Source organism: Panthera leo, chromosome D3 (genome assembly GCF_018350215.1).
Source record: "Panthera leo isolate Ple1 chromosome D3, P.leo_Ple1_pat1.1, whole genome shotgun sequence".
In the NCBI taxonomy this organism is placed as follows: Eukaryota; Metazoa; Chordata; class Mammalia; order Carnivora; family Felidae; genus Panthera; species Panthera leo.
In genome coordinates this window covers 21,371,186-21,398,017 of record NC_056690.1, presented here as the reverse complement: position 1 = coordinate 21,398,017, position 26,832 = coordinate 21,371,186, and the positions used below count along the sequence as shown (strand labels likewise).

Below are 26,832 nucleotides of genomic sequence, written 5' to 3'. Positions count from 1 at the left end.
GATCTGTCCTAATATTTTGCTCATTCATGGTTAAATGTAAGCCACAAAATCTACCATTTCTCCAGAAGACTTATTTATAGTCTTCCTATGCTGAATCAAAAGTCACTTTTTTTTTCTACGTGGAGGCATGCAAATTAAAAAAAAAAAAAAAAAAAAAAAAGGAAGATGCTCTGGGACCTCATATAAAAAACGATAGTCATTATTTATATAAAGTCATAATTATTAAATAATTTTTCTGTAACTTAGTCTTTTCACCCGGTAATTGAGTTAATACATAAGGACATATGAGACAGTTCCATTACCTTGAGACCCTGCCTTTGAAATGTCATTTTTCCTTCGAAGGTAAACATTTTGATTTTCTCTGACTAAATTCTCCATGTATTCTTTAATCCGTACTGCAATCAGTATTTTTTTAAAAAAGTAAAGTTTTAAAAGAAAAGTATTGTATGATCTCCTAAAAATTAGCATTTTGCTTTTTTTAAATGTGGAACTTAGAAACCTATTTGATAGACTTAGAAGTCTATTTGATCTCATTGTGAACAAATCTCATTTTTCCAGATAGAGTTTTTGGGACTGTTGACTAGTTAAGGTTTCTTTTTTTACTTAAAAAAAAAAAAATTGTGTGTGTGTGTGTGTGTGTGTGTGTGTGTGTGTGTGTGTGTGTGTGTGTATGGTTTCCTGTTGGATCTGCCGTACTGCAGAGGATCATCTGGGATCTTCTCTGATTTGAATTTGATTCTCTGGTGGTCATTCGGTTGGAATGTCTTTCCTAGTTATAGAATTAATATTAAGTACCACTTGTTCATCAAATGCTAGATACCAAGCATATGCTAAATATTTTTATATATAATACTTGCTCATTGTAGACCATTTGAAAAACAGATTAAAGAAGCAGGAAAAAGAAACAATTTACCACTCAGAATCAACCACTGTTAACATTTTGACACAGTTCTGTCAAAATGTAGTACCCTTTTTGGCTTGAGAACATATAGTATATATGATTTTATATACAATTAAAAAAAAAAAGAGCCCAAAACAGTTTTCATAATTAAAAAGAAAACATTTATTCTAGAAAATTTGGGTAATACAGAGAGTATAAAGAAGAAAATTTACAGTGGTATATAAGCCTACTATGTGCAGATAACCATGTTTAAATTTTGGTGTGATCTTTTAGCATTTTCTTTTAAAAAATATTTTTTAGGGGCATCTGGTCACTCAGTCGGTTGGGCATCTGACTCTTGGCATAAAGCCTGCTTGGGATTCTCTCTCTCCCTCTCTCTGTCCCTCCCCTGCTTGCTCATTCACTCTCTCAAAACAAAATTTTTTTTTTAATTAAAAAATTTTTTTTTAATGTTTATTTTTGAGAGGCAGAGCATGAGCTAGGGAGGGCAAAGAGGGAGGGAGACACAGAATCCGAAGCAGGCTGCAGGCTCTGAGCTGTCAGCACAGAGCCCAACACGGGACTTGTACTTACCAGCTGTGAGATAATGACCTGAGCTGAAGTTGGACACCTAACCGACTAAACTGCCCAGGTACCCCTCCAAAAAATTTTTTAAGTGATCTCTGTGCCTATCGTGGAGCTTGAACTCAAAACTCCAAGATCAAGAGTCACATGCTCTACGGACTGAGCCAGCCAGGCTCCCCTTAGTGTTTTATTTTCATATATACATACACATGCTTGTATTTTTACTTAGATGGTGATACTATGTGTACTATTTTGTATCCTTTTTTTCCCACTTAAAAGCATATAAACATTTCTGGTGAAGTTAAAACTCCTTGTAAATATTGTTTTAATGGTTCCATGATACTCTGTTTACTTAACTGGTCTGCCATTGCTGGACATTTAGGTTGTTCAAAGTTGTGCTGTGTGGATGACACTACAGCGACCATACTCTGCATTTATTTTAACTTCATATTCACAGAATGATGAAATTTAGCTGTAAAAGATAGTGGAGATCACTGACTCCCAGCAGCTCACTTGATAGAAAAGGGAGGGGAAGTGCCTGCCCAAGCTGCTACATAATTAAGGACTAGTGCCCCCCAGGTCACCTTTACCCTCCTGGGAGTTGGCCATGTGCCATTCTGCCTCTCTTGTAGGAAGCCATGTGCACTCTTGGGTTTTGCCCTGGGGATATGGATTTTACACTTGCATCTGTCAGTGGCTCTGTTTCTTTCCTTGAATCTGCGGAAAAGACAAGAGAAGCTACCTCAGGGCCAACCTCAATTCCTGTTTGGGTAAGAGCAGATTTTAGGTTTAGGAGCAAAGGTCACGATTGCATTTTCTCTGTGTGTTATAAAGAACCATTTCCATTGGAATGATAACTGGTTCATAGTTCACCAAGTCCTCTCATTTATAGTATCTCATTGGATCTTCCCAAGAGCTGTAGAAGATGGATGGGGCAGGGTTATTAACCACATATACTGATTTTTCAAAAACTGGTTCAGATTGTGGCTTGACCTCCACAGGGAGTGGAGGTGCAGGAATCTAAGCCCAAATTTTGTAACACTACTTTGTCTATACATACTAGCAGAAGTTGGTGAGTTAGAGCAGTAACAATGAGCTCCATTTAGAGATCTGGTTAATCTAGCATTCAGTAGCCTGTATGCAGAGTACTTCCTGCTAATAGAACTCAGAGATCTTGGGAACATTGCATCCTTCCTTCTGTTAAAGAAACAGAAGTGCCTTCTCAGATAAGGCTTGCTACTTGTCCACTCACAGACACACTGAGCAGAGGAATGCCAAAAAGCACCCCTGTTGCTGAAAGCAGAGCTGGGAAGCATATTTTAATGTTGTTTTTTTTTTTTTAAGTTTATTTATTTATTTTGAGAGAAAACACGAGTCAGGGAGTGGCAGAGAGAGAGGGAAAGAGAATCCCAAGCAGGCTTTGAGGAGCCCTATGTGAGACTCAAACCCACAAACTGTTAGGTCATGATCTGAGCCTAAGTTGGACACTTAACCAACTGAGCCACCCAGGCACCCCTGGGAAGCATATTTTAAAAACCATGGGCTTGGTCCAGCTTTCTTCATTTTACAGGTGGGAGGGAAAGCCAGTAAGGCTGACTGATTTGTCCAGTGTTTCTCAGGTAGGCTGACCTGTGACTCATGGTACACAGCATTTTCCTTGCTTTGATTTTATCTTTTCTTCTTTTTTTATGAGGACTGATTGCTTAGGGCCAGACAGGAGATTGCTTTGGGGTTGGTAGAAGAGAAGGGCTTGAGTGGTTGGTTGAGGGATGATTATGAGGTACTCAGATAACAGCTACCACTTCCTTTCCAGAATAGCATTTTGTGTTAATATTTACCAGTGGTATAGTTCTTGCTAATGCAAATACCTGCTAGTACTTACTTGAGCACCTCCTATCCCAGCACTGTCCAGAATAGTTTCCCCACATTATCTGGTTTCTCAGAACAGCTCTACAAAGTAGATGTCATTATCTCCTTTTTTCAGATAAGGACACTGGGCCTCACAGAGTTATTTCCCCATGGCTATTCAGCTAGTTCAGTGACTCTTAGAACCTAGATTCCTGATGGGACTCATTCCACTCAAGTCTGATCTCCTCAGAAGGCCATGTTCTTTGAACTGTCTGTCCATTTTGTGCCCTTAAAAAGTTGCAGAGGAAAAGACATTAAGCCCCCCAAATGCAATACCAAATTGCCATGAAAACTTTTCAGCAGAATGGCCTCCAATGAATGTGAACCCTGTCCCTATATGCCTCCTGACTGCTTGTCTTCTTTATTAAAGTATTTTTTTTTAAGTTTTTATTTATTTACTTTTGAGAGAGAGCAAGTGAAAGAGAGCAAGTGTGTGCACACGCACAAGCAGCTCCTGGGAGGGGCACAGAGAGGGGGACAGAGGATCTGAAGCAGGCTCTGCATGCACAGCACAGAGCCTGATGTGGGGCTCGAACTCATGAACCTCGAGATAGATCATGACCTGAGCCGAAGGCAGATGCTTAACTGACTGAGCCACCCAGATGCCCCCATGACTGCTTATCTTCTAATTCTGATATTAGGATTGATTTTGTTTCTCTTGAAAGTCCATGTTCATGAGAAAGTTCACAGAACTTTCACAACTGTTGAAGGCTGGGATTAGCAAAATTATTCATTAGTTCTTCCTAACTGTTTTTGTGATGTGGACCCTTTTGAGATTTGACAAAAGTTATAATTCTCTGCCCAGAAAACTTTGCATGATTTCAGAGAAATCATGGATTTCCTGAATCCCTCCTGAGAATGACATGTTGTTTATAGAGTCCCAGATTAAGAACTGTCATACAAATTCAGTACACTCTGAGAATTCATTATGTTGTGTAATCTTTTCATGGCTTTCTGGAAATCTGTAACTGGCCAGGTCATTTGAGGATAAATATGAGAGTACAGTGAGCCACCCTGAAGTCATCCCTGTTTCTTCTTGGTTTATGTAAGACTTGTAATAACTCTTGCATGTATATCTTTTCAGGGCACAGGCTGGTGAGCTGTGGGTCAAGAATGAAAAGGTCATGTGTGGTTATATCAGCGAAGATACCAGGGTGAGATTGATAAAATGCGTTTGTGGTTTTGTTTATTCATACTGTTAGGTCTGAGTCCTGAACTCAAAAGACAAAACAGAGACAAGCAAAAACTTGTCTCCTGATGGCTACTCTTCTCAGGTAGATAATATTTTAATATTGTCAAGGATGTCTGAAATTCTACTGTTTTATAGTTGGATCTATCCAGTTTGGGGTTGATCTTCATTTTCTCTTCTGAAAGAGGTCTAAATGTGGAAATGTTGTGTCTAACCTGCAGGCTTCTTTGCCTACGAATACATCGCAAAGGTTAAACTCAGTAGAAGATTACAGTCAGTAAACATGAACAGAGACCTTTGCAAAGGAAATCTCGTTCTTTGGTTCTTTATCCCAGTTGGAAAAAGCCAAACTGAACAACTGTAAACATTACCCATGCTGGTGAAACCACCTGTCTGCTCTTCCTTGTTCTCATCCTCTGCCTCCCTTGAGAGCAGTGGTTTGAACTGAAGGTGATACTGCCTCCCCAGGGGACTTTTGGCAATGTCTGGAGATATTTTTATATGTCACAGCTAGGATTATGTGAAGAATGTTGCTAAACATGATACAATGTATAAGACAGATCTCCAGACCAAAGAATTATCTGGTCCAAAATGGCAGTGTTGTGGTGGGGGTGCTGTCTGGTGTACTGTGGGATGCTTAGCAGCATCCCTAGCCTCTGTGCACTAGATACCAGTAGTGCCCTGCAGGTCACGACAACCAGACATGTCTCTAGAAATCACCAAATGGCCCTAGTTGAGAACCAATGCCTTCATAGGTAACTACTATCTGAATTTTATTTTTGTATTTTTCCTTGTTTGCGTAGTGTTAATACATACGTATGTTACTCTAAACAGTTTACTGTATATTTGTTTTGCTTATTTTTAAGCTTTATTAAAGTGAAATTAAAAAAATAGTCCTTTTTAGCTAGCTTTTTTTGTACTTGATACTGTATTTTAAGTCTATAATTAGGAGTATATGGGTTATAGGTAAAATAATGCCAAACTCTTTTTCAGATTCTTTGGACCACTTAGTATTCCTAGTAGCAATATATAAAAATCTGTTGTTTTTCATTTTTTTCCAACACTTGGTGTGAGATTTTTTAAAGTTTCTTGCAGCTCTAGTGGGCATAGATTGGTATAGTGATCTTGTTTTGCTTCTCTCCAGTTTTCTAGAAATTTACTCTTTTTTTTTTTAAGTTTATTTACTTTTAAGAGAGAGAGAGAGAGCAAGAGCGAGTGCATGTATGTGCTGGGGAGGGGCAGAGAGAGAGGGGGACAGAGGATCTGAAATGGGCTATGTGCTGACAGCTGAGATTCTGATGTGGGGCTTGAACTCATGAACTGTGAGATCATGACCTGAGCCAAAGTAGGCCACTTAATTGACTGAGCCACCCAGGTGCCCCTCTAGAAATTCACTCTTGGGGCGCCTGGTGGCTTGGTCGCTTAAGCGTCTGACTTTGGGTCAGATCATGATCTCATAGCTTGTGGGTTCAAGCTCTGCATTAGGCTCTGTGCTGACAGCTCAGAGCCTGGAGCCTGCTTCAGATTCTGTGTCTCCCTCTCTCTCTACCCCTCTCCTGCTCACTCTCTGCCTCTCTCTCTCTGTCTCTCTCTCTCTCTCAAAAATAAATAAACATTAAAAAAAAAAGATATTACTCTTAAGCATGATTTACAAAGACTAGGATAATTTGGTGTATGTTTACCTCTTCAACCTTATTCATACACTTATAATAAATAATATGGAAGCACCTCTTGTGTGTCAGCTACTGTACTTTTTTTTTTTATACTTTGTTTTTAATATATTTTTTAAATTTTATTTTAGGGAGGGAAAGAGAGAATCCCATCGTGGGGCTTGAACTCACGAAGCATGAGATCATGACTTGGGCCGAAATCAAAGAGTCGGACATTCAACCTACTGAGCCACCCAGGTGTCCCTACACTTAATTTTTAATGGCTCCTGGCTGGCTCAGTTGGTAGAGCATGCCTCTCGACCTCTGGGGCATGAGTTTGAGCCCCGCACTGGGCGTAAAGATTACTTAAAAAACAAACTGGTACAGAACATTATCCATGAATATCCTTCATTCTAGAGGGGAATTCAGAGTGGGGAATTCCCATTCAATGGGGATGCACAGGTAAACAGCACAAACAAGATCCCTCCCAGTAAGGAGCTTACACTGTAGTGGGGAGATAGATGTAAGTAGATACCCAGTCCATAAATGTGGTAATTACAGATTATGATGAATACTCCAAAGGAAATTAATTGGGTAATGAGAAAGACTGAGTGTGGCCACCTTAGTAAACAAGTGAGATAAATGAAAACTTCTGAGGGAAAGAGATGGGCATTGTGGTAGAGAATAACAAGAGACCTTCTTTACAAAGGTGGGCAGGGAGGTGTCTCCGAGAAGGTGCCATAAAGGTGAGACTTAGTCAGTGTATGAAGGTTGAGACAAAGAGCGTTCCAGGCAGAAGAAACAATTGTGAGAGGCCAGTGTGACAGAAGCCTAGGATATGAATAGGGAGAATGATGTCGATATGAAGGTGGTCTGGTTCCAGCCAGTTCATGCAGGTCCTTGTAACCAGTGTAGAGTGTATTCTAAGGACGATCTGCTGAAGGATTTTAAGGGGGGAGTGATTTCCAAATTAGGCTTTCAAAAGATTACTTATTCTGTTGGATTTTTTTGTTGTTGTTACATAAGTTAATACCTTTGTTATAGACTAGTGATGTTTCAAATGGTGGAACTTCTACTGGTCTTTGAATTCTTTCAGGGCTGACTTTGCTGTGATGGCAGAAGTGTTGTGTGTCCAGGCAGCATGGGCTATTCTTTGCATACAGGAACCACAGTGCCAGATCCCCACAACTCATCTTCATCTTAGTTTTGTCACAGAAGGAGCATGTGTACTTGTGCTGGCTTTTTTCAATTTTCTTCACGATTTTCCTGAGGGAGGCCCCATAACATAAATTGTCCTGTATTTACCGACAATTCTGATTTTCGTGATGCATTTAACCATGTTGCCACAAACTGGGGCCAAGCTCAGAGAGCCATCCAGTTGGATTTTGTTGAACAAAAAAACCTAAAGTAGCAATGGCAAGCAAAGTCAACTTTTTTCTCTCTGGTAAAATAAGTCATTAGGTAGGCCATTCACTGCTAGGATGGCATTGTCACAATTATTGGTGATCTAGATAGGCTTTTTTTGTCTTCCTGTTCTGCCTTCCTCAGGATTGGGCTTCCATGGTTCAGTTGGAGCTGCTGTAACCACTTCATATTCTAGGTAGAAGAGAGAGGAGCTACTTAGGAAGCCGGGAGGTTTAGTCTTTTGATAGTCCCTTGCCTCCCGGAATAGTGTTGGCTTCCCATTACGTAGGAAGAAAGGATGTGCCATAGGCATCCACAGTATGTGCTGTAGCCACTCTGGCTCTGTGTAGAGCATTGTTTATAGGGGCAAGAATAGAAGCAGAGAAATGGCTTAGGAAGTTAGAAGACTGTGGCATGGACTGAGGTTAGAGCTGTAGCAACGGAGAGATGTGGGCAGACTTGGGATGCGTTTTGGGATAGAGTCTGCAAAACTTGCTGATGCATTGGATATAAGGAGCAAAGGAAAGAGAAGAATTGATCAGCTCGATAGACAGTTGGTGGTGTCATTTATGAGGTGGGAAAGACAGGAGGAGACATTTGGAAGCATTTGGGAAAAGATGTTTGTGAGATACCTGTTGGACTTCTGAGAGGAGAAATCTGGGGAGGCAGTTGAGTCTGGAGTTCATTTTGTCACTTCTCCCATATGTACCCCTCCCCTCCAAACCCTCCCACCCTATCCTGTCCTGCCCTTGGGAACCATTTGCTGTTCCTTAAACATGCCACATTCTCTCTTGCCTCTGTATCTTTGCACATACTACTCTCTCCTGACTAGAGCACTTAGATCCTGCCTTCCCCCCTTACAAGCTACTCATCCATCCTTCCGCACTCCTCTCAGGCTTCCTTGCTTCTGGAAAGCCTTCCTAGTTCCTGAGGCAGTCTGGGTATGAAGGGCGTGTACGATGTGAATTATAATTTATTAGACTGGCAGCTCATCAACTGGCATATTTTAGCCCAGGTTCTACATTTGTAATGAGCTTTTTTTTTCTTTCCCAGGTAGATTTATTGTCCTTTCTCCTATGTTTCTTATGAGAACCTTCATGGAATGTTCGTATATGTTGCTGTCTTTTGCACATCTTAATCCTCTACTATAATTTCCTAAAAGGCAGGGACAGGATCTTCTCTTCAGAGTTTATGATGTGAGGGATGAAGCTTGCTTTTAGAAATCTCATGCCACAATTGAGAAAATCTTCCATCATTGTTTTTTTTTTGGGGGGGTGGTTAAAGACATTTAAGATTTACTGTCTTATATTTCATTTCTTTTATTTATTTTTTAAGATTTTATTTTTAAGTAGCTCTGCACCCAATCTGGGGCTCAAACTTAGAACCCTGAGATCAAGAGTCACATGGTCTATGGACTGAGCCAGCCAGACGCCCCATGTCTTAACCATTTTAAAGTGTACAGTTCAATAGTGTTAAGTACATTTACATTGTTGTGAAATGAATCTACAGAACTTTTTCTTCTTGCGCAACTGAAACTACATCATTGCTTTTTTTTTTTTTTTTTTTTTTTTTAATTTTTTTTTTCAACCTTTTTTTATTTATTTTTGGGACAGAGAGAGACAGAGCATGAACGGGGGAGGGGCAGAGAGAGAGGGAGACACAGAATCGGAAACAGGCTCCGAGCCATCAGCCCAGAGCCTGACGCGGGGCCCGAACTCACGGACCGCGAGATCGTGACCTGGCTGAAGTCGGACGCTTAACCGACGGCGCCACCCAGGCGCCCCTACATCATTGCTTTTTAATGCAACTATGTTTTTGTTTATTTCAGGTGGTGTTCCGTTCTACGTCGGCTATGGTTTACATATTTATTCAGATGAGCTGTGAAATGTGGGATTTCGATATTTATGGTACTGTCCCTAAGTGATGGTTGTAGCTGCCATTGGGTAGATATATCTGGTTTCCCCCAAGTTGGTATCATTTTATAGCAAGATGTTGACATTCTCTAAAAATGTATCTTGAGATCTTTATAAATCCTCAAATGCGAAAATAAATATATTGAAAGTAAATTTTTTACACACACACACACACACACACAGACATTTATTTATTTGGTGAATTCCATGAAATGCTGTACAGTATTAATGGAAAATCTGACTTCTCAGATCTTTAATTGTTCTGTAAGTATAGGTTGAAAAGTCATAAAGTCACTCTGTGGGTAGGAACCAACACTTTCTTTGATATCTTTCATTTCTCTTCCTGTCACTCAGAGAAATCTCCATGTTGGTCTCATTTTATTAGAATTACTATGTAATGAGTAGAGGGAAGAAAAGCTGCTATGAGGTGTGGATACTGTGTCCAACACACCAACCCTATAGTGCATGTATTTCATATTAGTGTTTAGCAAATTATAAGCGAATTTGTGCCATGGGTCATCAAGGTCACTCAAGAACAGCAAGAACTGCAAATAATAATTCAGTGAATGCCCAGGGTCCTCTTCTAATCAACTTTGAACGTCATTGTGAAATACTCACCTTTAGTATATATTCTTCGTCTCATTCTGAAGATAACACTGTATTTTTCTTTTTTAAAAAAAGTTTATTTTGAGAGACAGAGAGAGAGAGAGAGAGAGAGAGAGCGCACACACACGCGGGCGCGCGAGAGAGACAGACAGACACCCTAGCAGGCTCCATGCTGTCAGCTTGAACAGTTTGGGGCTTTAACCCATGAACTGTGAGACCATGACCCGAGCCGAAATCAAGAGTTGGACACTTAACTGACTGAGCCACCCAGGCCCCCCAACTCTGTATTTTTAAATCATCAAAGTGTTTCAATCTTGGATGTTACCTTGGAGCCATGGCCTCTTAGGCAGATACTAAATTTGGCTTGGTAGAAAGTCTAAGTTGAACACTTCTATACATCTGGCTTTTAGGACCTTGTTTTAAGATACAGCAGAACCCACCTTCTCTTTGGTCTCATTCCTGCTATTTTACTGAGAGAAGATATTGTGAACAAGAAATAAAGATAATCTTCACCCTCTTCTCATTGCTTTTCAGGGGATCTATATTTTGAGAAAGCTGTGAATGGTTTCCTTGCTGATCTCTTTACCAAGTGGAAGGTATGTTTTTTATATAGTAAACCTCATTACATAAACTTATTCATTGCAGATTTTAGAAATACACTGTTTCTACTAAGCTGCCTTTAGTTAAAGTGTCTAAGCTAAAGCCTAAATTGATAAAACTATAGATTTAATTACTTTAACTACCTCAACATGATAAAGGTCATTTATGAGAAACCCACAGCTGACATCAGACTCAATGGTGAAAGACTAAAAACTTTCCTCCTTAAGATAAGGAACAAGGTGGAGTGCCTGGGTGGCTCAGTCGGTTGGCTCATGTCATGATCTCACAGCTCGTGAGTTCAGACCCTGCGTCAGGCTCTGTGCTGACAGCTTGGAGTCTGGAGCCTGCTTTGGATTCTGTGTCTCCCTCTCTCTGTCCCTCCCCTGCTCACACAGTCTCTCTCAAAAATAAACATTAAAAAAAAAATTAAAAAAAAAAAAAGATTAGGAACAAGGTGAGGATGCCTGCTGTCACCACTGGTGTTCAGCATTGTACTTGAAGTTCTAGCCTCAGCAACTAGAAAAAAAATAGAAAGCATACGTATTGGAAAAGAAGAAATAAAACTATTCTATTGACAGATGATCTCCTACATGTAGAAGATCCTAAAAAATTCACCAAAAAACTATTAGAGCTAAGAAATGGATTCAGCAAAGCTGCAAGGTTACAAAATCAACACAAGCAATCAGTTGTATTTCATCAGCAATGAACACTCTGAACAAGAAATTTAAAAGCAAAGAAATAAATTGTATGTATGTATGTACTTATTTAAGTAGGCTTCACACCCAGCACAGAGCCCAACAGGGGGTTTGAACTCGCAATCCTGAGATCATGACCTGAACTGAGATCAAGAGTTAGACACTTAACCAACTGAGTCGCCCAGGCTCCCCCAAGGAATTAAATTTTAAAAAGAGAATTAAATTGGGGCACCTGGGTGGCTCAGTTGCTTGGGTGTCTGACTCCTGGTTTTGGCCCAGGTCATGATCTCATGGTTCGTGAATTCGAGCCTTGTGTCAGGCTCTGCACTGCTGGTGAGGAGCCTGCTTGGGATTCTGTCTATCTTCCTCTTTCTCTGCTCTTTCCCCACTCACTCTCTTTCTCTCTCTCAGAATAAATAAATAAAATTAAAACAAAAATTAAAAAGAGAATTAACTTAAAAAAATTCCATATACAAGAGCATCTGAGAGAATAAAATACTTTCAATTAATTTACCCAAGGAGGTGCAATATTTGTTTGCTAAAATCTATAAAACCTTGCTGAAAGAGATTAATAAAGATCTAAATAAGTGAGAAAGAACCAACCCATAATCATAGATCGGGAGACTTAATACCGTTAAAGTGGCAATACTACTCAAACTATAGTTCAGTCCCTATCAGAATCCCAGTGGCCTTTTTTTGCAGAAATGGAAAAGCTGATTGTAAAATTTATGAAGAATTGCAAGGGATCCTGCATAGCCAAAACAACCTTGAGAAAGAACAATAAAGTTGGAGGACTCTTACTTCGTAATTTCAAAACTTACTACAAAGCCAAAATAGTCAAAACCATGTGGTACTGGCATTCAGATAGATTTGTAAATCAATGGAATAGAATTGAGAGTACAAGAAATCAATCGATACATCTGTGGTCAGTTGATTTTAGACAAAGATGTCAAGTCCATTTAATGAGGGAAAGAAGAGTCTCTTCAACAAATGGTTCTGAGGCAACTGAATATCCATATGCAAAAGAATGAACTTGGAGTCTTACTTTGCATCATATACAAAAATTAACTCAAGGGGGATCAAAGACCTAATGTAGGAGAGCTATTTGAGGTCACATTATGTTGTGGCAAAGAGCGTGGGATTTGGATAAAAATGGACAGCGTTTAAAATTATTCTGCTCTGATTAGCTTTTTTTTTTTTTTTTTTTTTTTTTTTTTTTAATCTTGGAGAAGTAGTCAGTCTTTCTGAGCCTCTGTTTTCTTTTCTGCAAAATAGAGATTATAATAGTCCCTGCCTCACAAGGTGTTTTAAAGCATCTGTACGTAGTAAGGTCTCAGTTGAGTCTAAGTACCGTCTTCCTACCTCAGCAGTATGGGGGCACTATCCATCAGCTGTGAAGGGTATGGAAATAGATGACGCTTGCCTTCAGAGAACTTACGGATCTGCTGGGGAGCTTGCATCTACATATTTGAAACAATAGAAAGCCATATGTTTTAGGGTTTAGAATTTTATTTACTTTTGAATTTGGACCTGAAGACTGAGGAAGGTTTGGATGGTTGGAAAGGAAGATGGAGAGGGTATGTCAGATGAACAGTTTGAACAAAAGGGTGTAGATGAGCATGAGAGTAGGGTATGGTCTTAGGCAACTTCACAGAGGGTTAGTGTAGGGAATAATTAAGTAGTAAGATAGATTCAAAGGATGGGGTCACATCAAGCCAGGCAGTTTGGACTTGACAGGAAGTGTGGGAACTATTAAAGATTCTCAAGCAAGTGGTCAATATGATCAAAGCTGGGGAGAATTTGAGGAAAGAGTAGTCCAAGTGGCCAGGAGCAGTGTGGTGAAGTGACACATGGAATTAAGCAGACCAGCCAGGAGGCTTCTGCAGTCATGTGGCTTAACAGTGATGGGGTCTTTGTGTCTGCCTGAGTACAGGGGCTAAAGTTTGAGATGGACTAAATAATGGTCACCTTGGACCACATAGTGGCCATTTCAGTATTGGGTGTGTGAAAACCTCCATTTCAAGTCTGGCTCAGTGTCCCTTAGATGTTCCCTCACCCTACAGTCTATGAATGGACTTTTGATTAGATATAGGGGTAGGGTTTGGCATAGGCCTAGTCATTAGTTTATAGGACTTCACTCTTAGGATTTGTTAATTTTTTTAAAGTCAAGAACTTGGTTTTAAAGCAGGAACTTGAAAATGAATTAAAATAACTTTCTGTAGCCACTCTGTATTGATTTAATGATATTTGGTGAAGGTGAACGTTGTTTATACCTTTTTACAGTTTTTTTAAGTTTATTTATTTTGAGTGAGAGAGAGAGAGTGAGCAAGCAGGGAAGACACAGAGAGAAAGGGAGAGAGAATCCCAATCAAGCTCTGTGCTGTGCTGCACAGAGCCCAACATGGGGCTTGATCCCACAAACGGTGAGATCGTGACCTGAGCTAAAATCAAGAGTTAGTCACTCAACTAACTGAGCCACCAGGCACCCCGGTTGTTCTTTATGCCTCCTATTGAATAACTTACAGCTAACACTGTGGACAGCAGGATTGAGCATGGGAGTTCATGAATTCATTTCAGAGCCCAAAATATAGTAGGGGTGGGGATAATAGTAGTAGTCCCAGTTAACATTCATTGAGTATTTTGACATACCTGGTATCATGGTATGTGTTTTGCCTACATTATCTCACTCAATCCTCTTGCTCCTGTTAATACTGGTAGGAAAAGTACAGCTCAGTGAATTTGGGTAACCATGATCAACAGCATGTGAAAGCAGAATGAGGATTCTCATCTGGTGCCCTCCATTCTCCCAGAGCTACCCTGAGATCGTGGCCTCTGTGCTATCCTGTCTGTATTATTACCCCAGGCCATGCCACCTGTTGTATGTTAGCCCCACTGTCACATGAGTTGAGAGGCTCATATACCCACACCAGTCCAATCATTGTAAGGCATTTATCCTTATTTATCACTTACACCAAAGTAAGATAAATTTGGAGTTGAGTTTGGAGCACTGGGCATCCAATAAATTAGTAGGTGACTAATGAAGATTTGCTGTTTCCTAGCACTCTGCTCTTGGTGCTGTTGCTTGTATTTAGGAATTTCTGTCCACTTGAGATATATCCATGGGGGAATATAAGGTGGCATGTTATGTGCATCATGTTGTATATATACCTTACATGGTAAATGCTGAATTGTGTAGTCAGTTAACATGGTGGGTTAGAGATGGGGTTGGTCAGTGGAAGCACTCATCTTCGAAGATCCGGGAGGAACTGAAACTGGGCTTGCTGGCTTACTGGTGCAAGCCACATTTCATGCTATCTGTAAATACCCTGTTTCCAGAATGTTGATTTCCAGACTCCATGGAAATGTTTATTCTCACTAGTCCCCATCTCAATCCAAAGGTACTATGACACCTTGGCTTCAACTGCTGCATCTTGAGCAGCTCCCAACCCTGATTTTATGACAGTGGTAGGATGTGGGGGGTGTATTTGATTCTTACATTCAGCACTATGTGTTCTGTTCTTGTTCCTAAACTATGGTTCTGAAGAAATTTTAAAAACACCATGAAGCAGGTACAAATAGCATGATCCTTTGATATTGGGTTCATCTAGTTCATGCCAAATCAAGAACAGAGATAGTGACCCATACGTATTGATGATTTGCTGTTTTCAAAGCACTTTTTGCATTCCTGGGACTATTGCCCAAGGTTACATAGTGGTAAATTTCCGGGCCAGGACTCAACCTGCATCTTCTCACTCCAGCAGTGCTCTGTTCACTGCATCATGCAACCTACAATGATGTGACATCATCCAATACAGTGTGCTGCCACTGAGTCTCCTAGAATTGAGAATATTATGTTAATGCAGGCTGCTTCATCATGAAGTGAATGAAATAAACTTGAGCTGCTTTTTCTCTACTCATTCCTAGGAGAAGAACTGTAGTCATGAAGTGACAGTGGTCCTATTTTCTAGAACTTTCTATGATGCAAAATCTCTTGGTAAGTCTTTCTCCTACAGTTCCTTTTTTAATGCTAACAGTTAAAAAAAATTTTTTTTTAATGTTTATTATTGAGAGACAGAGAAAGAGCATGAGTATGGGGGGGGTGGGGGCAAAGAGAGGAGGAGACACAGTATCCAAAGCAGACTCCAGGCTCTGAGCTGTCAGCACAGAGCCTGACATGGGGCTTGAACTCACAAACCGTGAGATCATGATCTGAGCTGAAGTCGGACGCTAAACCGACTGAGCCACCCAGGCGCCCCCTATAGTTCTTTTTATTAAGCTTTCCATCCATTCTTTACCATCTTTCCCTTTTTCATCTTTCCCACTCATCTTTCCCACTTTTTCTCTAATGAGCGTAGGGTAAAATGGAAAACAGCACAGTCCATTAGTGGATGCAAGAAGTCTGTGGGCCATGATTCATCTTAAAGCCAACTTGATATAATTTCATTCATTCATTTGTTCATTTATTTTGGTAATGCAAATCTTCAACCCAGAAGGAGGAGCAGATAAACTGTGAATTTCTCTTCTCAACCTGATCTACATGTGTTGTTTTCTCTTTTTCAGATGAATTTCCTGAAATAAACCGAGCCTCAATTCGACAGGATCACAAGGGACGGTACTATGAAGACTTTTATAAGTATGTTTGAGGCTTTGCTATGCCCACCCCCCCCCCCCCTTTTCTTGGCTGTTTCTTTCCTAACTTAAAAAAAAAGTAACCCTTTAATTTTGGCATACTAGGTTTACAGAATAGTTACAAAGGTAGCACAGAGAGTTCACATATACCCTTCACCCAGTTTTCCCTGTTAATATTTCCTAACTATGGTACATTTGTCAAAACTATGAGATTAGCACTGGTATAGTACTATTAACTGAGTTCAGACAGTTCTCATATTTCATCAGTTTTCCCACTTTATGTACCTTTTTTCATTCCAGCATCCAATCCAGGTTACCACATTGCATTTAGACTTTTCAAACTTTGTACTGTGAAAAATTTCAAACTCACAGAAAAGAAGAACAAATAATATAATAAATTCACACACCCAACACTTAGATTTAACAGCTATTATTATGCCGCATTTGCTTCATCTGTTTTTTGGCTACATTTTATTTTAAAGTAAATTATAAATATGACATTTTGTTCTTATGCATATCTAAAAGATAGGTTGATTTCACATATAACCACAATATCATGGTCACATTGGACAAAGTCAATTCTATAATATCATCTAATATCTAGTACATATTTAGGTTTCATTAATTCTCTGATAACTTCTGTTTAATCTGCCTGTTAAGTCTTAATCTAAAGCAATTTCACCCTTCCTTTTTGTCCCCAAACACGTGACATGTTGAAGACTCTGAGTTGGTAGTTCTGTAGTACTGTGTTTTCCAAACTTCCGTGTGCCTATGAACCTCCCCTGGGGATTGTGCTGAGTCCAATCAGTTCAGGAGTCCTGGGGTGGGCCTGAGATTCTGCATGTCTAACTAGTTTCTATGCTTGCATATGTTGGTTTCTGTACCCCATTTTGAGTAGGGAGGCTAAGGAGGACCCCTTCTGGATTTGTCTGATTGCATCCTTGTGGTGGTACTTATTTTCTGTAAATCAGAGGTTACAACTGGGGCAATTTAGCTGCCCTCTCCACTCACCCCGGGCATTTGGCAGTGTCTAGAGACTTCTTTTTCCTTTTGGTCAAAATGGTATAGGATAGGTAGGAAGGGGAGGTTGTACAACTGATACCTACTGTGTAAAGGCCAGGGATGCTGCTATGCATCCTGCAGTGCTCACAGGACAGCCCCCGCTGCAAAGTTATTTAGCCCAAGGTAACAATGGTACTGAGGTTGAGAAGCCCTCTCTAAAGACTTGATGGGATTTAGGTTGGACCTTTTTTGTAAGACTTATCAGGAATGCTCATCAGTCCAGATGTGCTGACAGTGCCCCTGAATAAGGGAATGCTTTGTGAGATGATAGAAGCGTAGTAGATACAGTCGGATGGGTTGCACTTGGGCCTGGAGCTGAAGGCCCTTGATCTTTTAAACTCTCAGATCTGTGGAGAAGTTTATTATGTGATTCTTGGCGCTTCAGGTGGAAGCTAGAGTGGATCTCAAAACAGACTTTAAAAACCCTTTTGTGGGTGCCTGGGTGGTGGCTCAGTCGATTGAGTGTCCAACTTCAGCTTGGGTCATGGTCTCATGGTTTGTGAGTTCAAGCGCCGCATTGGGCTGTCTGCTGTCAGCACAGAGACTGCTTAGGATTCTTTCTCTCTCTCTCTCTCTCTCTCTGCCTCTCCTCTGCTCATACTTTCTCTCAAAAATGAATAAACGTTAAAAAAATAAAAAGAAACACTTTTGCTTTGTAGATTTTAAATGGATTATTTTATTCTTGCCTGAAGTAACCAAGATTTTATGTTAAAGTAAAAACCAAGTCCTTTGAGGGGCGTCTGGGTGGCTCAGTCGGTTGAGCGTCTGACTTTGGCTCAGGTCATGATCTCACAGCTCATGAGTTTGAGCCCCACGTCAAGCTCTGTACTGACAGCTCGGAGCCTGGAGCCTGCTTCAGATTCTGTGCCTCCCTCTCTCTCTGCCCCAACCCACTCTCATTCTGTCTCTGTCTCTCTCAAAAATAAATAAACATCAAAAAAATTTAAAAACAAACAAACAAACAAGTCCTTTGAAACTGAGCACATTTCATCAACTAACTATACTTGTTAAAGCCCTTAGAGACTGCTTCTCTCAAATGCACTACTCTGTCATTGGTTCAGTCTTGCTTCCTTAGACTGTTTCCTTCTGTAACCCAGAGGAGGAACCCTTTGCTAGTTTCCCTTCCTATCTTAAACTCTGAAATACAATGTCTTTGTGTTCTACAGTAACAGTTTACTTTGTGGGTTTAGTTTTTGTGTCAGATGGCCAATCCTCTCCCCTCCCTCCCAACCTGGAGCCCTAAACATATTTCTTTGTAGCTAGTTCCCTCCTAAGTCTGAAGCCAACACCAAATGCCAATTTGTATTTTTCTCTCCCTTCTCAACTTTGTAATAGCATTTCTAAAGAATAAATATTCTTTTTTTTTTTTTTTTTTAATTTTTTTTTTTAATGTTTATTTATTTTTGAGACAGAGAGAGACAGAGCATGAACAGGGGAGGGGCAGAGAGAGAGGGAGACATAGAATCTGAAGCAGGCTCCAGGCTCTGAGCTGTCAGCACAGAGCCCGACGCGGGGCTCGAACTCACGGACTGTGAGATCATGACCTGAGCTGAAGTCGGACGCTTAACCGACTGAGCCACCCAGGCGCCCCAAGAATAAATATTCTTTAGTAATTATATATATTTTTTAAAAAACCGTAAATTGTGGATAAGCACCAAAGAGTGACAAATTATGAAACTTTTTAAGGCTGTTTTTGGAGTAACCTTTTTAACTTTTTATTTCAAAATCTTTTCAATTATGAGAACATTGAAAGAGGAATATGATGAATCTGTATACTTTTCACCTAGATTTACCAATTATTAACATTTAGTAGACACATGATTATCTTCTACTTCATTATCATCTTTTAAGGACCAAGGACTTTGTAAGAGAATGTAAGATTTTGCCAATTGTCCTAATATTCCTTATTGAAATGTTTTTCCTGATCCAGATTTCTTCCTAGAATCATGCATCATTATTAGCTTAATCTTTTGTGTTTGTTTTTACAATATGAACAACATGGGTTCGAACTGCACGGATCCAGTTACATGTGGATTTTTTTTGATAGCTACAAGACAGTACTATAAAGGTATTTTCCTTATGATTTTCTTTTTTATTTTTTCTTTATTTATTTTGAGAGAGAGAGAGTACAAATAGGGGAGGGAGGGAGGGAGAGAGAGAGAGAGAGAGAGAGAGAGAGAGAATATCCCAAGCAAGCTTCACGCTGCCAGTGCAGAGCCCAGCTTGGGGCTCAAACTCACAAACCACAAAATCATGATGTGAGCCAAAATCAGAGTCAGATGCTTAATCACCTGAGCCACCCAGGCCCTCCCCCCCCCCCCCCCCCACCCCGACTTGTGATTTTCTTAATACCACTTTCTTTTGTCTAGCTTGTTTTATTGTAAGAATATAATATATAATACCTATAACATACACAATATATTAATGGACAATATATTAATGTTTAAGTTATCAGTAAGGCTTCCAGTCAAGTTTTCAGGGAGTCAAAACATACACGCAGATTTTCTATTGCACAGGGCAAGGACATCACTGCCTCTAACCCCTATGTTGTTTAAGGGACAACTGTATTTCCTTTATCACTTGTTGGATTACCTTTTTATATCACTGAAGAAATAATGCATCTTTGTTGTAGAAATTTTGAAAAATCTATAAAAGAGCACAAGATAGAAAATAATAGTGGCTTCACTATTGAGGTGAAAATAAGATGGTAATAATTATCATTTGTATTCAGGACTTATGTACGGGGCCTGATTCTAAGCAATTTAGGCATCTTTGTTTCATTTAAATATCACAACATTCCTTGTGATAGTTACTCATCTCATTTTATAGGTGTAGACACTTGGACACAGAGTTTAACTTATCCAAAGCCCATGGAGGATTAAGTGACAGAGGATGCAGTTGACTCAGTCTAGTTCAGAGTCTGTACTTTTGACCACTGTATTCTTCAACCCCATACTGATCTTACTTTAAATTATTTGTTGATCTTCTTTTGGGTCCTGTATCCCTGTGAGAATTTCATGAAAGGATGGGCCATTTCTTCCCCCAACATTATTACCATTTATCCCTTTACACTGATAAATTCTTTAAAACACTTCAGTGGATTCCTGGAACCTTTTTATTATTATTTTTTAAGTAATCTCTAGATCCAGCATGGGGCTTGAACTCACAACCCCAGGATCAAGAGTTGCATACTCTACCAACTGAACTAGCCATGCACCCCTGATTCCTGGACCCTTGAGAGCTCTTGTGGCTTAAGAGTACATGAAGCCATTTGTACATAATGAGTATGAATTCATTTGAATATAATTATGGACATATTAAAACATTATATAAAACATGAATGTATGAGTTATGAATGTAGATTTATATATGCATATGAATATATCATTAATATAAATTTCCTAGGGTGCCTGGGTGGCTCAGTTGGTTAAGTGTCAGACTCTTGGTTTTGGCTCAGGTCATGATTTCAGGGTGTGTGGAATTGGGCCCCGTGTTGGGCTCTGTGCTGACAGAACAGAGCCTGCTTGGGATTTTGTCTGTCCCCTCTCTCTCCCTCTCTCTCCCTCTCAAAATAAATAAACTTAAAAAAAATTTCCCCACATCATTAAAAAGTCATCCACAACATTTTTTTATAGCAAAAGAAGCTTTGGTTGTGTTTTTCCTTCTATAAAAATGATATAGGTTTATTTTAGGAAAATCACAAAGTATAGTTAAGAGTAATTCAAAACACTTTAAATTCCACCTCCCAGATGCAGTCATCATCACCTGAGATCATCAAACCCACTTCTCTGTTTACAGAGACAAAAAACAGTTTTCACAGAGATGTCATTACAGACTCCCATGCTTTTTTTTAAAACGGCATTTTCCAGGGCATGGGGGTGCTCCTGGGTGGCTCAGTTGGTTAAGCATCCAATTTCGGCTCAGGTTGTGATCTCGTGATTTGTGAGTTTGAGCCCCACATCTGGCGCTGTGCTGACAGTGAAGAGCCTGCTTGGGATTCTGTTTCTCTCTTCTCTCTCTCTGCCCCTTCCCAAATTGCACACATTTTCTCTCTCTCTCTCACAAAATAAAAATAAAATAAAATAAAATAAAATAAAATAAAATAAAAAACTGGCATTTTCCACCTACTATATCACAAATGCCATTTGATGTCAAATATTCTACTTCCACAGCATCATTTTTATTGCTATGTAGACATTTCATTTGATTGCCAACTATTATTGAACATTTAGGTGATTTTCAATTTTTCGCTATTGTCAAAGTTCTACCAATGAATGATCTTACAGTCTGTAAGCATAACCTTAGTTATAATCTTAGCATAACCTGATGACCTTAGTTATACCCTTATAACTTGGCATAACCTTCAGCATACACTTAAGATAAGTTCCCAGAAATGGAGGTATGGGGTCAAAGATACTTTGTTTTCGTTCAGACTTTTCATTTTTATAGCCAAATTGCCCTCCAAAAACATTGAAGTGAAAAATCCTGTTTTCCCAGTAACCATGTTATTTCTCTTTTTTTTATCAATACTGAATACTATTTTCTTCCTTTTTCTGACTCGTTCCCAATTGGAGTGGGAAAAAAGTTATCTCACTGAGTCTTAATAGTCATTTCTTTTATTACCAAGAGTGAATATTTTCCTATACTTATTGGCCTTTGTATTTCTCTTTTATGAGTTATATATTCATCTTCTTAGCTAATTTTTTCATCTTTTTTTGTTTTTTATCTTACCCTCTGTCTGATTTTGCAATCCAAAGGGAAGTACTTTTAATACTGTGTGAACCACCTGGGTGGTTCAGTTGGTTTAGTGTCCAACTCTTGGTTTCAGCTCAGGTTATGATCTCATGGTATGTGAGTTCGAGCCCCGCATCAGGCTCTGTGCTGGCGGTGCAGAGCCTGCTTGGGATTCTGTCTCTTCCTCTTACTTTGCCCCTCCCCAGTTCACTTTCTCTGTCTCTCAAAATAAATAAATAAACTTCACAATATAAAAATAAAAATAAATACTGTGATATATATTTCTCCAGATCTTTTTCTGTTTAGCCCATTTTAAAATCGGATGGTTTCTTTGGCTTGTTTTACTTATTTATTTTTAATTTTTTTAATGTTTTATTTTTATTTTATTTAAAAAATTTTTTTTATGTTTATTTCTTTCTTAGACAGAGAGAGACAGAGCATGAGTGGGGGAGGGGCAGAGAGAGAGGGAGACACATAATCAGAAGCAGGCTCCAGACTCTGAGCTGTCAGCACAGAGCCCGACACGGGGTTCTAACTCACAAACCGTGGAATCATGACCTGAGCTGAAGTTGGTCGCTCAACTGACTGAGCCACCCAGGTGCCCCTGTTTTATTTTTTGAGAGAGAGAGAGAAAGAGAGAGAGAGAAAGAGAGAGAGAGAGAGAGAGACTGAGCATTGAGCATGAGCAGGGGAGGGGTAGAGACAGGAAGACACAGAATTCGAAGCAGGCTCCAGGCTCTAAGCTGTCAGCCCAGAGCCTGACGCAGGGCCCAAACTCATGAACCGTGAGCTCATGACCTGAGCTGAAGTCAGATGCTTAACTGACTGAGCCACCCAGGTGACCCTGGCTTGTCTTATTTTTATTTTATTTTATTTTTTTAACATTTATTTATTTTTTGAGAGACATAGAGAAACAGAGCATAAATTGGGGAGGGGCAGAGAGAGAAGGAGACACAGAATCCGAAGCAGACTCCAGGCTCTGAGCTGTCAACACAGAGCCTGACATGGGCTCGAACCCACAAACTGTGAGATCATGACCTGAGCCGAAGTCGGACACTTAACCGACTGAGCCACCCAGGTGCCCCTGGCTTCTTATTTTTAATAAAATCAGATGTATTGTGGTGGAGAGAATAGCATTATGAGCCTTCATATACCCATTACTCATATTAAACAATTATCAGAGAATCATATAATTTTTGGTAGTTATATAATAGTTTGTCATAGTCTAAAATTTTATCATAATTTAATTCCTTATTGTTAGATATTTAATATTTTTCTAATTTTAAAATTGATCTATGTAGCACTGTGTATCTATGTATCTATATAAATACATATATAGTTATGCATTTTGAATGTTTCTTGTCTTTTTTTTTTAATTTGACTATTTTTTTTAGAGCTGTTTAGGTTGATAACAAAATTGAGAGAAGTTACAGGGATATCCCATACACCTCTTGTGCCCACACATACATAATGCCCTTCCCCTTATTATCAACATTCCTCACCAGAGTGGTGCATTTGTTACAATTAAGGAACCTACACAGATACACCATAATCACTGAGAGTCCATAGTTTACCTTACGGTTCACTCTTGGTGTTGTATATTCTGTTGGTTTGGACAAATATATAATGACATGTCTCCATGATTATGGAGTATTTTCACTGCCCTAAAAATCCTTAGTGTTCCAGTTATCCCTTCCCCCCAACCCCCATCCCCTGGCAACCACTGATCTTTCTAGAGTCTGTACAGTTTTGCCTTTTCCAGAAAGTCCTAGAGTTGGAATCATATAGTATGTAACCTTTTCATGTTGGCTTTTTTCACTTAGTAATATATTTAAGTAATATTCATGGCTTAATAGCTCATTTCTTTTTAGCACTCAGTAGTATTCCATTGTCTGGTTGTATCACAGTTTGTCCCATTCCTTTACTGAAGGGCATCTTGGTTGCTTTCAAGTTTTGGCAATTATAAATAAAGTTTCTATACTCATGTGTAGGTTTTTGTGTGCACCTAAGTTTTCAACTCATTTGGGGAAATACCAAGGAGTATGATTGCTAGATCATATGATAGGAGTATATTTAGTTTTGTAAGAAACCACCAAAATGTTTTCCAAAGTAACTCCATTATTTTACATTCCCACCAGCAGTGACTCAAAGTTCCTATTGCTCCATATCCTTACCAGCATTTGGTATTGTCAGTGTTCTAGATTTTGGCCATTCTAATGGTCACTTATTGCTGTTTTAATTTGCATTTCCCCATATGACATGATGTGAAGCATCTTTTCATATGCTTATTTGCCATGTGTATTTCTTCTTTGGTGAGGTGTCTGTTCAGGTATTCTGCCCATCTTTAAATTGGGTTGTTTATTTCTGATTGTTGAGTTTTAAGAATTCTTTGTGTTTTTGGATGATAGTTCTTTATCAGATGTGTCTTTTGCTGACATTTTCTTCTAGTCTGTGGCTTGTCTTCTAATTCTCTTGTCATTGTCTTTCCCAGAGCAGAAGTTATTTAATTTTAATAAGGTCTAGTTTATCAGTTTTTCTCTTTCATGGATTGTGGCTTTGGTGTTGAATCTAAAAAGTCATCACCCTAGGAGCGTCTAGGTGGCTCAGTCGGTTAAGTGTCCAACTTGATTTTGACTTGGTTCATGATCTCATGGTTGGTAAGTCGAGCCCCATGTCAGGCTCTGTGCTCACAGTGTGGAGTGTGCTTGGGATTATCTCTCCCTCTTTGCCCCTTTCCTGCCAGTACCCGCACACTCTCTCTCACTTTCTCTCTCTCAAAACAAGTAAATAAAACTTAAAAAAAAAAGTCATCACCCCAACTAGTGTCATCTGGGTTTTCTGGTATGTTATCTTTTAGGAGTTTTATAGTTTTACATTTTATATTTAGGTCTATGATCTGTTTTGAGTTAATTTTATGAAGGGTGTATAGTCTGTATCTAGAATCTTTTTCTTTTCTTATTTTTTGCATGTGGATGTCCAGTTGCTCCAGCACCATTTGTTGAAAAGAATGTCTTTGTTCCATTGTGTTGTCTTTGCTTCTTTGTCAAAGATCTGTTGGGGTGCCTGGGTGGCTTAGTCAGTTAAACATCTGACTTTGGCTAAGGTCATGATCTCATGGTTCGTGGGTTTGAGCCCCGCATCAGACTCTGTGCTGACATCTCAGAACCTGGAACCTGCTTCAGATTCTGTTTCTCCCTCTCTCTCTACCTGTCCCCAGCTTGTGCTCACTAGCTCTCTCTCTCAAAAATAAATGAACATTAAAAAAAAAATCTGATTATATTTTGGGGGTTCTGTTTCTGGGCCCTTTATTCTGTTCCATTGATCTATTTATCTACTCTTTCACCAATGCCACACTATCTTTAGCTTTATTTGTAGCTTTATAGTTAAGTCTTGAAGTTGGATAGTGTTAGTTTTCCACCTTTGTTCTTTTCCTTCAATATTGGGTTGGCTATTGTGGGTCCTGTATGTTTCTTTAGGATAAATTCCTAGCATACACACACATGCAAACCTATATGTATGTATGTATACACACACACACACACACACACACACACACACATATATACACACACATTTATTTTTATTTTTTGTAATACATTCACATGTATTTTTAAGGTTTTTAAGGTTCACAAGCTCTACAGTAAACAGATTCTCACCTATCCCTTTCTACTAATGTAGTTCCCTGTCATAGATTTGTTTATTAGATATATATGTAAAACCTACATATAGATGTTTTATTTTATGCTTCTTATATACCACCTAATTATAATTCATTGTATGAAGATTTCATGTTCCTGCTGAATACTAGGCATTAATATGATTTCAAGGCAATTTTTAAATATTTTCTTACTTTTTGTTTTCAATCTATATGACTATTGATAATACAGGTCTTTGTTAATGTTTGTTACATGCACTTGGCTTTAATACTTATTATTATGTGATAAATTACCTTAACCCTGGAAATCTCATCTTCTCCTTTCTTTTGAAATTCTGTGAGAGACCTGATGTAAGTAATAGCTGCTCAATGTCTATTTTATGACAATATTCCTTTCAGAGTGGTGGTGCAGAATGAGAGGAGAGAAGAGTGGACATCACTCCTTGTGACCATTAAAAAACTCTTTATCCAGTATCCAGTGTTGGTGCGACTGGAACAGGCAGGTACTGCATTCATAATGACAGAAAGTGCAGCAGGGAAAGGAGGTGTAGGATGGAGGCTGGGAGATGAGAGGTTCATGCTTGCTTCTTTCACAGTGCTGGACAGAGTTTCTGCTTCTGGTCAGGTTTCTATTTCCAGTTGGGTCTAATTGTTCATTACATATGCAGTAAGTTCAATAGTATACCTACTACAGGGTAGGGGGACCTATGGAGCCAGACACTTTCCACTTGTTCTTTAAGAGTTCATCTTTCATGGGATACTTTTCCTTCTCTTATGTCTTTTGCTTCAGAGGGCTTTCCTCAAGGAGATAATTCTACCTCAGCACAAGGAAACTACCTAGAGGCCATCAATCTGTCATTCAATGGTGAGTAAGGACACAAGCCGTGGTGATCTGGCATCTTGTTTACCACATGGCTGTGAACTTCTTTTTACTAATGTCCAAAGACCCAGACCCAGTTGAAGATCTCCCCACCCATGTGTTCCAAAGATTAACTGAAAGAAGTAACTTCTGATTGGATGGTTTTAATGGCCAACATTTAGCTCTTAGATCTTCCACTGGGAATTAACTTGCTATTCTCATCTGCTTCTCATGGTAACTTGAGAGTAAAGAGCTGGAGGGAATCTTCCTTGGGCTGTTTTACTACAGACTATATTCTTACTGTTTTCTATGCTATCCCTCAATTGCTTCTAAGTAATTTAAAAAAAAATTTTTTTTAATGTTTTTTTGTTTATTTTGAGAGAGAGAGAGAGAGAGAATACCTGCAAGTAGGGGAGGGGTGGGGAGAGAGAGAGAGAGAGAGAGAGAGAGAGAGAGAGAACCCC

The 26,832-nt window shown here is 39.3% G+C and overlaps 1 protein-coding gene across 15 annotated transcripts in view; it reads left to right on the top strand.

Annotated features, from left to right (window-relative positions):
* The window catches only part of DEPDC5 (DEP domain containing 5, GATOR1 subcomplex subunit), a 147,026-nt gene that overhangs the window by 10,032 nt on the left and 110,162 nt on the right, over positions 1 to 26,832 (top strand). For all 15 annotated transcript variants that reach the window (XR_006195092.1, XR_006195091.1, XR_006195093.1 and 12 more), the window contains 7 exons: positions 4,458 to 4,527; positions 9,444 to 9,522; positions 10,669 to 10,730; positions 15,354 to 15,423; positions 15,990 to 16,062; positions 25,909 to 26,012; positions 26,300 to 26,374. Coding sequence is in view for 11 of the 15 variants with exons in the window: in XM_042909807.1 (XP_042765741.1) it covers positions 4,458 to 4,527; positions 9,444 to 9,522; positions 10,669 to 10,730; positions 15,354 to 15,423; positions 15,990 to 16,062; positions 25,909 to 26,012; positions 26,300 to 26,374 (533 nt within the window). In the remaining 4 variants the exon portion in view is untranslated. The remainder of the gene's footprint in view (positions 1 to 4,457; positions 4,528 to 9,443; positions 9,523 to 10,668; positions 10,731 to 15,353; positions 15,424 to 15,989; positions 16,063 to 25,908; positions 26,013 to 26,299; positions 26,375 to 26,832) is intronic.